Below are 12,914 nucleotides of genomic sequence, written 5' to 3'. Positions count from 1 at the left end.
CCCCATAAGCCCGAGTCAGCTGACACACACCAGCCACAGGTGTTTTACTGCAGTGTAGACATACCCGTAAAGTACATTCTCAATCCTTACTCTTTGGTCTGCTTCTTCACACTCATAATCCAACTAGCAAGCTTAGCAGGTAAAGTTCAATATCCTTTGGAGACAAATTGAAGCAAGTGGCTTATGGTATGTGTAGTACGATATTGCTTCTAACCATGCTAATATCTCTTCATTTTACTGAGTGGTCACCTTAATTTTTTAAAAATCTGACATTTTTTTCCAGCTCTTAACACTTTTGTCCTCCTATGTAGGTGCTCAGTTCCTCAGAACATCAGGGCATAGGAGCTTTTTGCATATCTTTTGATCCCTTACCCTAAAGGGATTATACTTTTCCAATGAAGTATCCAGCAGATAGAGCTGCAAGGAAACAAGGGTGGCTTTCCATGTTGGACTTCTCTGTTCACCTTTGTGTTAGGTACATCTATAGTTTGTCTGTATAGTTCATTCATTACATGTGTCTATGGTACCAGATTTTTCACTGTAAATCTTAACCAACATATGTGTCATTACCATCCATTCATTTCAAAAATATCTGTCAGAACTTCATAAATGAACTATACAAAATCATAACTGTATACCGTCAACATAGTTTTAAAATGTCTGTTCAACAGTATATTTTTGTTGAGCCCTTTATTAGATGCATATGATGCTAAGTGGATTCATCTCCACTCTGAGGCCAAATATTAGCTGTGTATTTTCACTATACTAACATTGTCCTTTACTTGGTGTGTTTAAATAGGTGTGTGAATGTTAGCCTATACACTTCCACAGTGTTCTTATAGTGTATATTTAAGACTCAGTCAATTGTCTGTTTTAGGGTTTTATACTGCCACCCGTCACTGAGGAATCTGACAAAATCCTTAGTGGACATTGAGTCTCTGGCACGTCTCTCTCTTTATTTTTTATATTTTATTAATTTTAGATTTGTTTTGGGATAACTTCTGATTTTGGTTGGGTTTTTATGAGTAGAAGGGGGTATTAATGTTAGTGGTGTTCTTGTAATGGAAAGCCTTCTCTGAAGGGGTAGGATTGGCAGTATTTCCTAAAGACAGTCAGTCAGAGTCAGGATATGCTCATTTTGCTCTGGAAGCTTGTTTTGTAGCCACGCGCCTTAGATTGAAAATGCTTTGTTACTAGCAATCCTGTTTTTCATTCTGGACTTTATGATCTGCATTGTCCCAGAAGAACACAGCTACTTCTGTGGTTCAGAGGTTAAAATTCAGTCTCTGTTGTAGCTAGGACTTAATCAATTAAATGTTTTGAAGATCAGGACCAAAGATTTAAACTGGTTCCGGGTCAGTTTCTCATGCCAATGGAGGGACTTGAGTACAGGCTCATTGTGCTCCTGATGGCCTTACCTATGGGGAAGGTGGGCAAGTCTTCTGTACCAGCTGAAGCTTGTGCCTAGATTACCTTTGTAATGTCATTGATCTGTTTCTGTTTCCATTGTATTTTTGTGTACATTTACTAGTCAGTTTTGGTTTTAGTCATCTTGAAACTTATTTTTTTACTTGGTTTCCTTTTATGACCTAATTGTGTATGGTCACAATAACACTGAATACAAAGAGCAACTGAAGAAAAATATGATGTATAAAGAAAAATTTGAGGATCGTGCATAGCTTAAATAAATCAAGGAGTTGATAGTTCTACTCCAAAATAAGCAGGGAGAATGACACCTGCAAGGCTGGCCAGAAACGTTAAGTTTAGAAGGGAAGTTTTTCCTCAACAGTAAGGGCAATTTGACAATAGAACAGCATGGCAAGATATGTCATTGTGGAAACTTTTAAAAATGAAACTGTCTAGGTACAGCATAGCTTGCGTTAAGTGTAGGAAATTAGATGTGCTGCCCTGTGTCCCCTGTAATCCTAGCATCAAGGGCAGGGGTGGGCAAACTACGGCTAGGATGACCAGACAGCAAGTGTGAAAAATCGGGACGGGTGTGGGGGTTAATAGGAGCCTATATAAGAAAAAGACCCAAAAACCGGGACTGTCCCTATAAAACCGGGACATCTGGTCACCCTAACTACAGCCCGTGGGCCCAATCCAGCCCCTCATGACTTTGGATCCGGCCTGTGGCCCCCGGGGCCCTTGCCTCCAGGCACTGCCCCCCGTGGCTCCCATTGGCCAGGAACAGGAAACCACGGCCAATGGGAGCTTTGGGGGAGGTACCTGGAGGCATGGCAAGGGCAGCACATATGGAGCCCTCCTCCAGGGGCCGCAGCGCTTTCTGGAGCGGCGTGGGGACAGGGCAGGCATGCAGGGAGCCCGCCATTGCCCCGGTGCGTGCCGCTGCCACCCTGGAGCCCGAACCCCTCCTGCTCCCTGCCCTAAGCCCCCTGCCTGCACCGCGCACCCCTCTTGCACCTCAACTCCCTGCCCTGAGCCCCCTGCTGCACCCTGCACCCCTGTGCACCACAACCCCCTGCCCTGAGCCCCCTCCCGCAGTCCGCACCCCTGCCCTGAGCCCCCTCCTGCACACCGCACCCTCTCCCACACCCCGCACTCTCTCCCACACCCCAACCCCCTGCCCGGCCCTGCATACAATTTCCCCACCCAGAGGTGGCCCTCGGCCCAAAAAGTTTGCCCACCCCGATCTAGGGATTTATAATATGAATACATCCACTGAGCAGTCCTCAGTATTTTTTTTGTCAGCTCTTTCAGACCAACAATTAATATGTTGGAAATTAAAGCGGATTTTTCCAAAGCACCCTAAAAGAATTGAGCACGCAAATCTTACTGAAATTCACTCTGATTTACTCACTTGACCATAAATTAGTTGTTATTGAAGCGCTGTCATTTATTAATGCAATTTTCATTGCTTGATGAATACCTAATACAGTATAGGTATATAAAGCTTCCCTTTTGCTTTAAGAAACTATCATAATAAATTTGTTCTAGTATTTGCACACAGTCAGTTCTCTGTAAACTCTAAATATCCTTTTTGAGAGGAAAAGGAATTTGCTAATGTCACTCTACTCTAGGGGCACAGAATTTTCCTAAGGAGGGAGTCCATGGAGAAGATTTTTCTCCAGTAGGATGCCTGTCCTGGGGCAAAGAATCCGCAGTGTGCCCCACAGGCATGGCTCAGCTTCACATACAGCTGACAGGGCAGACACAGCTGCAGGCAGTTTTGTAGGGCTGCAGCCAAGGAAGGAAGTGCTGGAATGCCCAGGGCCCAGAAGCTGAGCCATGCCTGTGAGAGGCCCCTGGTGCCAGGGCAGGGCACAGGCCAGAGAGCACAAGGGGAATTACTGTGCAGTCTGCGGGCCCCCAGCTCCCTGTGGAAAGCCCCAGTATCAGGGCTGCAACCCCCACTACCTCCCCACCAAGGGAAATGAATTTGGGGAAGTACTGGGGCCTTCCCTGCCAGCCCACAGCACCAGGATTTTGGCAGGGGCTTTCTCATTGGGCAGGGATGTGGCACTCCAGCCTGGTACTCCTGTATGTGAGTCCCAGGCTGTGAGTCCCAGGCTGCAGTGTTGCCCCATACTTAAAGCCCTACCAAATTCATGGTCCATTTTGGTCAATTTCATGGTCATGGGGCAGGGATAGCTCAGTGGTTTGAGCATTGGCCTGCTACACCCAGGGTTGTGAGTTCAGTCCTTGAGGGGGCCACTTAGGGATCTGGGGCAAAATCAGTACTTGGTCCTGCTAGTGAAGGCAGGGGGCTGGACTCGATGACCTTTCAAGGTCCCTTCCAGTTCTAAGAGATGGGATATCTCCATTAATTTAATTAAAAAAAATTTTTTTTTTCACAATTTCAGACATTTAAATCTGAAATTCACAGTGTTGTAATTGTAGGGGTCCTGACCCAAAAATAAGTTTTGGGGGGGGCATATCGTAAGGTTATTGTAGGGGGGTTTGCGGTACTGCTACCTATATTTCTGCATTGTTGCTGGTGGCGGCACTGCCTTCAGAGCTGGGTGGCCAGAGAACGGCGGCTGATGGCCAGGAGCCCAGCTCTGAAGGCAGAGCCACCACTAGCAGCAGTGCAGAAGGAAGGATGGCCTGGTATGGTCAGGGCTGGCTCTAACTTTTTTGCCACCCCAGGCAAAAAAGAAGAGCGCCGCCCCGCCGTCCCCCCCCCCCCCCGAGCGCCACGCCGCCGTACCACCCCCCACGAGCACCGCACAGCCAAACCCCCCCAAGCGCTGCACCATCAAAATCCCCGCCCCCCAAGCACCACGCCGCCTGAATCCCTGCCCCCCCAATGCCGCGCAAGCCTCAGAGCCGCGCCGCCCCCCCCCCCCCCCGAGCACCACGCCCCCGCCCCCTCCGAGCGCTGCGCCGGCCCAAGACCCTGCCCCCCTCCGAGTGCCGCCCAAAGCCCCCCCCCCCGAGTGCCGCGCTGACCGAAGCCCCGCTCCCCGAGTGCCGTGCCGCCAAAACAAAAAAACCCCTTTCAATGCTGCCACGACGAACCAATAAATAAATAAATAGAAATAAAAACCCCGAGCACCGCCTCGCCCCAAGGTGCAGCCCCAAGCACATGCTTGGTCGGCTGGTGCCTGGAGCCGGCCCTGGGTATGGTATTGCCACCCTTGCTTCTGCGCTGCCTTCAGAGCTGGGCGCCTGGCCAACAGCCGCTGCTCTCTAGTCACCCAGCTCTGAAGGCAGTGCAGAAGTAAGGGTGGCAGTACTGTGACTCCCCCAAAATAACCTTCCAACACCCCCTCCCCCTGCAAACCTCTTTTGGATCTGGACCAGCCAATTTGACAAATGCTGGTCTCCCCATGAAATCTGTCTAGTATAGGGTACGAGCATACACAAGGTTTGTGACGCATTTTTCATGGCTGTGTATTTGGTAGGGCCTATGCATACTGCTGTCTTGGGCATGGCCAGAAGGGGAGGCAGCAGTTGCTGGAGTCTCTGTTCGGAGCCAGCCAAGTAGGAGGTGGGCCTGGGCCCCCTATTTGTTGTGCCCCTCCTTTTCACATAGATACCTCTGTAGTGTAGGTTTATAGCAGTGTTTTGGTGGGAGCGAGGGGAGCCGTATCTTATCTTTAAACAGTCTAGTACACAATACATAACTATTTCCTAACTGCATTAATGGTTAACTTTAACTGCATCATAAGGGTTTCTGAACTTTATCTACTAAGCTTGCTAGTGTGCATCAAGGACCTGGCCAAAGAGTTGGCTCTTTAGAGGCTACCTTCAGGAGAACTCCAGTCACAGGTAAGTAGTTTGCATTAACCAGCCAGGTAATATGTTAAGCTTTGTATGGATGATCAAATACAAAACTGACACCCCACTTCTAGGGAATTAGATGCTTAAATGTGAATTTAAGTGTATTTGCGATGGCTTAACTTTCATTTGAACTAAAAATATTCCATTTACACCAAATCAAAAGCATGAGTCAAAATGTATAGCACTGAGAAAAGTTTGATAAAATATTACATTTACTATTAGCATATACAAATTAGATAAGTAATCTCATGAATTTGTATAGAAATAAGCATGCAGATTTTAAATGTATGCAGCAAATGGAGAAGTAATATGTATAGATATGGAATGTAATAAATCTGTCAGCCTCATTTATATGCCATATAGAAACTACTAAATGAAAATTATTATAGATTGCAAACTAAAGCATTCAAAAAATTAACAGCTGTCTGTGCAACCTTAATTTTGCCCCTTTGTGCCTATGCATTATTATACAGTTTTTAATTACATCATTGCTTGCTATCTTTTTTTCCACATTTCAAGTCTCCCTGCTTACAAAACCTTGCCGCATTCACCTCCCAATATGTTAGAGGCCTATGAAAAAATAGCATGTGATTATGTAATTAGACTGTCATAAAGCAAAAATGGAAGGGGGCAGAATTAAAGTTGCACAATAAATCTGGCATTTCTTAACTTTGGAATGCTTATCTTTTCAACTGTAACAAGGTTTTTAATGTCATTTTTATAGAATTTCCTTAAAAAGAAAAGTTCATGTGCAACTGTGACACACAATTTGTGAGTGGTTTTTGCTGTGCGACACTGAAATGCTGGGAATTGGGATTCCTGTGTTCAATTTCTTGATCTGGGAGTGGAGAATGGCCTTTGATTTGATCAGAGGACTGAAAGAAAATATGTAGGTGGTGGTGGTTTGTCAGTTATGCTTTTTGCTTGCACATTGCTCACTGTTGCCTGACTCTTGTATAAGACGACATAACCAAGCACATAGATTTGGCACATTCTTTGAGAGGCACTGTGACTAACTAGATAAGATTTTGGTTTGCTGTATTAGAAACATAGGTTCTATTATTTCTTCTGTCAGAAGCGAACCTGTGCAGGTTCTCAGATCCTCAGTTATCTTTGATGGGCGGAAAACTTGACTCCCTCCAAATTTAAGTATACGAAAGCTTGCTTAATATAGGTTGTGAAATACACAGAATTAATATTATTCAAGGAAAGATAAGACTAAGGTCTGGTCCACACTAACCCCCCCCACTTCAAACTAAGATACGCAACTTCAGCTACGTGAATAACGTAGCTGAAGTCGAAGTACCTTAGTTCGAACTTACCGCGGGTCCAGACGCGGCAGGCAGGCTCCCCCGTCGACTCCGCGTACTCCTCTCGCGGAGCAGGAGTACCGGGGTCGACGGCGAGCACTTCCGGGATCGATTTATCGCGTCTAGACAAGACGCGGTAAATCGATCCCAGAAGATCGATTGCTTACCGCCGGACCCGGAGGTAAGTATAGACGTACCCTAGGACTCAGTCTTCTATTCCCAGCCCAGAGCATCTTCCCTTAGTCTAAAAAGTATTTTAAGAATAGAGAGGTGACAGGAAGCAGCCTGTGTTTCAGCTGGAAGGCTTTCTCTGTTCTTATCTTAGGCACGTAATGCAGGAGATTCACTTGGGGCCTGGGAGCACATGCAGTGCAGTTGGACTGTAGAGAAAATAAGGGACAAGTAGGGATCAAACTGTAGTGCCCATATGCAAATTCTCTGCATATTATAACTTGGCCAAAAATATGTCTGCTTTCATGGGGGACAGTAAATGACACATCTCCAACCTCAAACATCCTCCCTGCCGAGTAACAAATTCCTAATTTGAATCCTTGAGGCATGAGAATTGTTTTTAAAATGTCAGAATTTAACATAGGCAAAAGTACCTGTTTCACTAAATGATTTCTTGGAAGTGGCAGACTTCTAAAAACCACCATTGTGTGGCAGAGAGAGAGTATGGAAAATTCCCAACTGAATGACCAGTTTGTCTAAGTTCAGTAACTGTAAACAAGGTTATAATAGGTGTTAGACAACTTTAACTATAGTCTTTGATATTGTTGTCCACCAGTTTGGAACCCCCTGGGTATTAATAGCAGTGTAGGCAGTGAGGCACTGCCTTTGGGCATCTACCCAGCTTTATACTATACACAGCTCTCTACAGCCCACGCAGTCCCTCTCCAGGCTACCACTGAAGCCTTTCCCTGTCAGAGGAAGAGTCCTACAGAAGGGAGCTGTGCAGAAAGGCTCTACTAGCTCACCACTGCTGGAGCTTTCTCCCCGCTGTGAGGGAGGGCTTTGGTAGTGAGATACAGTGGGGAAAGGTTCCATCAGCTCACTGCTGCTTCTTCTCTCCAGAGCCTTTCACTGACCTGTAGCTACATAGCAGTGTGGACACCACTTACTTTTCATTATGGCTTGTAATGAAAACTGGTGTGTAGTGTAGACATAGCCTAAGAATTATTAATACACTTAATGAACAGGTCAAAGGTACCATAAAAAGATCTAACAGTAAAATGAGCTTCTCCATTTTCACTTTCCTCCTTAAGCCTCTAATAAACTGAAATGTTTACAGTTTGTCCTGAAAGTAATAAATCCTGGCCGGTGTTGGGTCCAAGTGGAGGCAGGAGGAATGAATTCCAGAGTCAAGGACGGCTTCTCCCTTATATATAATTGTTTGTTTATTTATTTATTTTAAGTGGAAGGAAAACTTGTTCTAAATCTTCCCTTTCCTTCCATGGACTATATTTTTGTGTATTCTCCCTAGTGTATATTTACTTCCATTACAACAGCATTTCAGAATCAATTTCTGCAGTCTTCTGCTATGAAAAAATGACAAAACATTAGTTGTAACTGAATTTTACTTTATGGCTAGATTTCATTACTTTCTGCATGCAAAGCAAAGGCCAGATTGTCAGCTAAGAGCTCTGAAAAAATATGCAGATTCTTACCTAGTTGCTGAATTGCCTCAAGCTGCAATACAGCAACTTAATCCTTTGTCCTTTTTCTTTTGGCTTTTTCTTGCAGTCTGTGAATTGATTTACTCACTGCCTTGGAATATGTCTGCCAAATCCATGGGAGGTGTTGGCTTTTATAAATAGCTGGCACTGGAAGATTTGTGACTTCTAGAAGTTTTACTATAATAAAATAGCAATATAATTAATAATTAAGTGAAACAACAATGCTAGAGCTCAGAAAAGCTAGGGTTACCATATTTTCTGCCTCCCAAAGGAGGACACTCCACGGGGCCCCAGCCCCAGCCCCGCCCCAACTCCGCCCCCTCCTCAAAGTCTCCGCCCCCTCCCCTGCTTCCCGCGAACATTTGAGTCGCGGGAAGCCTGAAGCAGGTAAGGGGGAGTGTGGGGGGAGGAGGCACGGCCCAGGCTGGCCCCGGCCCTGGGGTGCCGGCCCCGGGCCCGGCCGACCACCCCCGGCCCGCCCAGCACTGCGGTCCCCGGTCCCTGGCCGAGCACCCCCGGCACCGCACCGCTGGTCCCCAGCCCGGCCGCCGGCCCGCCCCCGGCGGCGCCCGGCCCGGCCCCCAAGCCCCCGGCCCGGCCGGCCCGGCATGTCCCGATTTTCCTGGACATGTCCGGCTTTTTGGGCTTTCCCCCCAGACGGGGATTTGGAGCCCAAAAAGCCGGACATGTCCGGGAAAATCCGGACGTATGGTAACCCTAGAAAAGCTATTATCAAGTTGGGGGAGTTTAGTGTCTATGTTCACCCAGATTAGGTGCAATAAATGCCTAACCATGATTAAATGGATTATTAGATGCATTCATTAATGCCACTAATTTATTTTATGTAACTTGTTAGTATATTTCATTGTATGGGAAACCTTACAGCCAAATAAATTTACAGCCAAATTCAGCCAAATAAATTTAACAATGTACTGTCTTCTTTTTTTTAACCTTGTTTTGTAATGTGTTTTAGGCTCACTGGTGGGCAGTATTGCTTATGGGAATTGCTCTGATCATGTTAATGGCTGGATTCATTAAAATATGCAGTGTTCATACTCCGAGCAGTAATCCAAAGTTGCCTCCTCCTAAACCACTCCCAGGTAAGTACATCCAAGTGATTAAGACAACAGAGAAGTAAGAAGGTAGAGCCTTTATTTTCAACTATATGCCTTGCCCTTTTCAAGTGTTGAGAAACTGTAGCGCTAAAGTTCTATAGTTCATAGTCTGGCACTGTGAAACTACAAGATTATGTGTGTTGTTTTTTTTGTGCCAGTATAACCCCATAGAATTATTTCTCAAATCTGGTCTACTGTGTAGACAGAGATAAAATTACATCTCACTTCCTCCTAGTCAAAATAGGGACTATAAACATATAGAATATGTGGAAAGTATAGCAGTAGTTGTTGCAATTACTAATGTAGGCTTCCTTTTACGCCTTCTCCCTACACCTCATTTCCGTCAGAAAATCGTACGTAGCAGTTTATTTACAATATATTACATGTTCACACCATGTAGTTGTCTGTTAAAACTTTTCTTATTGCAATTTTAAATACTGTGCTTTTCACAAAGCATGAAAATATCCCTTCATATTTAATTTGCCTACCCAGAATTGTACTTCATTTTATTGGCAGGCATTCTTTTAAAAATGCATTCTTTTATTTATTTTTTTCCCTAACAACTTATGTTTTTTTCTCTGTTTACAACAGGCACTTTAAAGAGGAGGAGACCACCACAAACGACTCAACCACCACCACGTCAGAGACCCCGGGAGAGTTATCAGATGGGACACATGAGACGTTAACTACAGATTTTTGCCTTGGTTCTTCCTAGTGCCTACAATGGGAAAACTTCACTCCAAAGAAAACCTATTAAGTCACTGTCCCCAGTCCAACTCTCAAACAAAAATAGAAGAAAAAAAAGGCAAGATGTTATGTCCTCAAACAAGTGGAGGAGTTTAATTTTTAATTATTGGACCTTCCAGAGAGAGAAGTGATTTTCTTACAGATATTTTTAACCTAATGGCACAAAAGTCTTAGATTATCATGTTTTTTTCCCCTTTTCTGCTCTTCATTGCTGCATTTTCTTCACTTGCAGGCAAACATGGCTCTAGTAAAACTTTTATTCACAAATTGAAAATATATCTGTATATATTTTTCAACTGCCAATCAAGGTTAGGAAGCTAGATCACCTCAACATTGGAGACATAACCTGCCAATGTATATAAATTGTTATATGCAGACATGTATTTCTAATGTACACCCGTACTTCTGTGTGCAATTGTAATCAAAATAATTGCAATATGGATGTTTCTTTGTATTATAAAACTTTTCCGCTATTAATGAAGAAATTACTGTTTAATTGACTTACTCAGGATAACAGAGGATGGAGGTGTATAATGGTCAAGGATTCTGTAATGCTTTACACAGCAGTTTTGAATCAATTCAAACTTTTTTTATTAGGATCAGAGTTGGTTCAAGTACTCATTTCATCTTTTATCAAACAGCTGCTAAGACATAGCACACAAGTTTGAATGCTCTTTTTGGAATACATGCAACAAGTGTGCAAACTTCGCATATGCCAGAATGTTTCAAAATTACATTTTATATAAATGTCTGATTTCTTGTAGTTCAGCATAAGTATTTTTAATTTTCGTCTGATTATTCTGTTAAATAATGAAGAGTTGGATGAAATATTTCCATGCTTTAGTAGAGAAATATGCCTGTTATACAATTTGTTTTAAGGACTGCAACCGGTTTATTTGGGTTGTTCAGATATTCGTAGTGTGGTAATTACGTTCATGATTCTGAAGAAATGGGAAGGATGAAAAGCTGTAGTTTCTATTTTTTAATTTATCAAATATTTAGATAACTTTCCAGCATGATACTGTTAATGAATAACCACTAAAATACAGTAATATTCCAGCTACTGTAGCTGACTTAAAGTTGTAGTTAAGCCAACTGATTTTCCCTTAAATATTTTATAACAGTAGTGAAGTTCAAACAGCACAATGTCCCATTCCAAAGTTTGTAGTACGAATGTAAATAATTGGCATTTTTTTTAAAAAGAAAAAACAAAAGCATTTATTGTCTTAACATGCTTACTGCTATGCAGAAATGAAAGGGGCATTACAAAAGTTTAAGCTCGTGACATATTTATTGCTTGTTTTCCAAAAGCTGCAAGCTAATTAGAAGCAAATGGCTATAATTTTCCTGGCTTTGCTTAGGAGAAAATTTATTAAGGGTTGGACAGGCTTTCTTTTTTTCTTTTTCTTTTTTTTTTTTTAAGAGTATAAAGTTTACACAATCATTCTCATAATGTGACGCAAGCCAGCAAGGCCAAAAATATTACAGAATATAATGGGATCTCTTCCTTGTAAACTTGTACAGTATGTGGTGACTTTTTTCAAAATACAGCTTTTTGTACATGGTTTAGAGACAAATTTTGTACATGAAACCCCATAGACTATAAATAATTCCAAACAATCTTAATAAGTTAGAAATGTATGTAGTTGCTTTTAAATCATTTTAAATACATTTGTTTTCAGACCGTGCAAAGACTGGAAGTGGGTTTGCATTTCTAAAATGGTGACTTTAATTCAGCAAGAGTTCTTAGTAACTTCTTGAGTGTGATAACCTTTGGGGCATGTAAATTTTTTGCTCGTAGTGTTATCCTGTGGTGGGGTTTCAGCAGATACATGCTGCCCTATTTTATTTTAAGTCTAAGTTAAATGTTTTCTGAAAAGAGAAATGTGCACTGAACTCTCCACTGCAAGTCAAAATGTGGTAAAACAAAAGAGATCAAGACAAATGAGATCTAATACTACTGTCAATTTAATGTCCACTGTGTTTTATACAGTATCTTTTTTTGTTCACTTTGGAAATTTTTACTAAAATTGCAAAAAATAAAGTATTGTGCAAAGATATGTACGTTTTTTTTGAAACTTGAAATGCATTAATAAATAGACTTGATGAAATTATTTTGAAGGTTCGCTTGCTTTTTAAACTCAAAGCAAAAGGAGTATACAAATGCTGCTTCCTCCTACTTTTTCTGTCTTTCACCACAGATATCATTATAACAAGAATAACTGCATTATGAATGCACCAGAAAGTGTTATCCACATCTCCCAATTTGAGCTTCATTCAGTAAATAGAATAAAATTTGTCTGTGAAAACACTCTTTTTAAGATAAAACTCTAAAATTATCTTTATTCTGTTTCTTATTTCTGATCAAAGTATTTTAAACTCCTTCTCTGCTGTTATGTTTAAAAATTAAGCTAATAACTGCGAAGGTGTATAAGGTAGATCTTTAGTTGGTTTGATCTTGTGAAAAATAAATTCACTTTCTGACACATTTTATCTGACAATTAATATAAAATTCACTGAAGATAACTAATGAATAAGATTTCAAAACATGCTATGCAAATCTGATTTTTACTGTTTGTTAAAACTGTCAATATAGATAGCTTTTAATTTTTAGTGAACAGATCTTTGAAAATTGATTTTTTTTTTTTAACTGCTTGGACTAAGATTTATATTAAAAGGCCTGCCAGCCACATCTTTCATTCAGAAGTTGTGCGGTGTAAGGAATATATGCTTGAAGCTTTTCTTTCCCTAACTGAGCAATTGAACTGAGGAATTCCTGAGCATGCTTTGATGTATTGTTTTCATGATTTTGACATCAC

General features: G+C 42.2%; 1 protein-coding gene across 4 annotated transcripts in view; it reads left to right on the top strand.

Annotated features, from left to right (window-relative positions):
- Positions 1-12,209, top strand: part of ADAM10 (ADAM metallopeptidase domain 10) — a 119,025-nt gene extending 106,816 nt beyond the window's left edge. For 3 of the 4 annotated variants that reach the window (XM_065558264.1, XM_065558266.1, XM_065558267.1), the window contains 2 exons: positions 9,207-9,333; positions 9,940-12,209. In XM_065558264.1, coding sequence (XP_065414336.1) covers positions 9,207-9,333; positions 9,940-10,034 — 222 coding nt within the window. In that variant the 3' untranslated portion in view covers positions 10,035-12,209. The remainder of the gene's footprint in view (positions 1-9,206; positions 9,334-9,939) is intronic. The other variant, XM_065558265.1, reaches the window with a different exon arrangement.
- Positions 12,210-12,914: the final 705 nt, after the last annotated feature.

This window comes from Chrysemys picta, chromosome 10 (genome assembly GCF_011386835.1).
Source record: "Chrysemys picta bellii isolate R12L10 chromosome 10, ASM1138683v2, whole genome shotgun sequence".
In the NCBI taxonomy this organism is placed as follows: Eukaryota; Metazoa; Chordata; order Testudines; family Emydidae; genus Chrysemys; species Chrysemys picta.
Note: the sequence above shows the minus strand (reverse complement) of the source record. Positions and strands in the feature narration are given on the sequence as shown.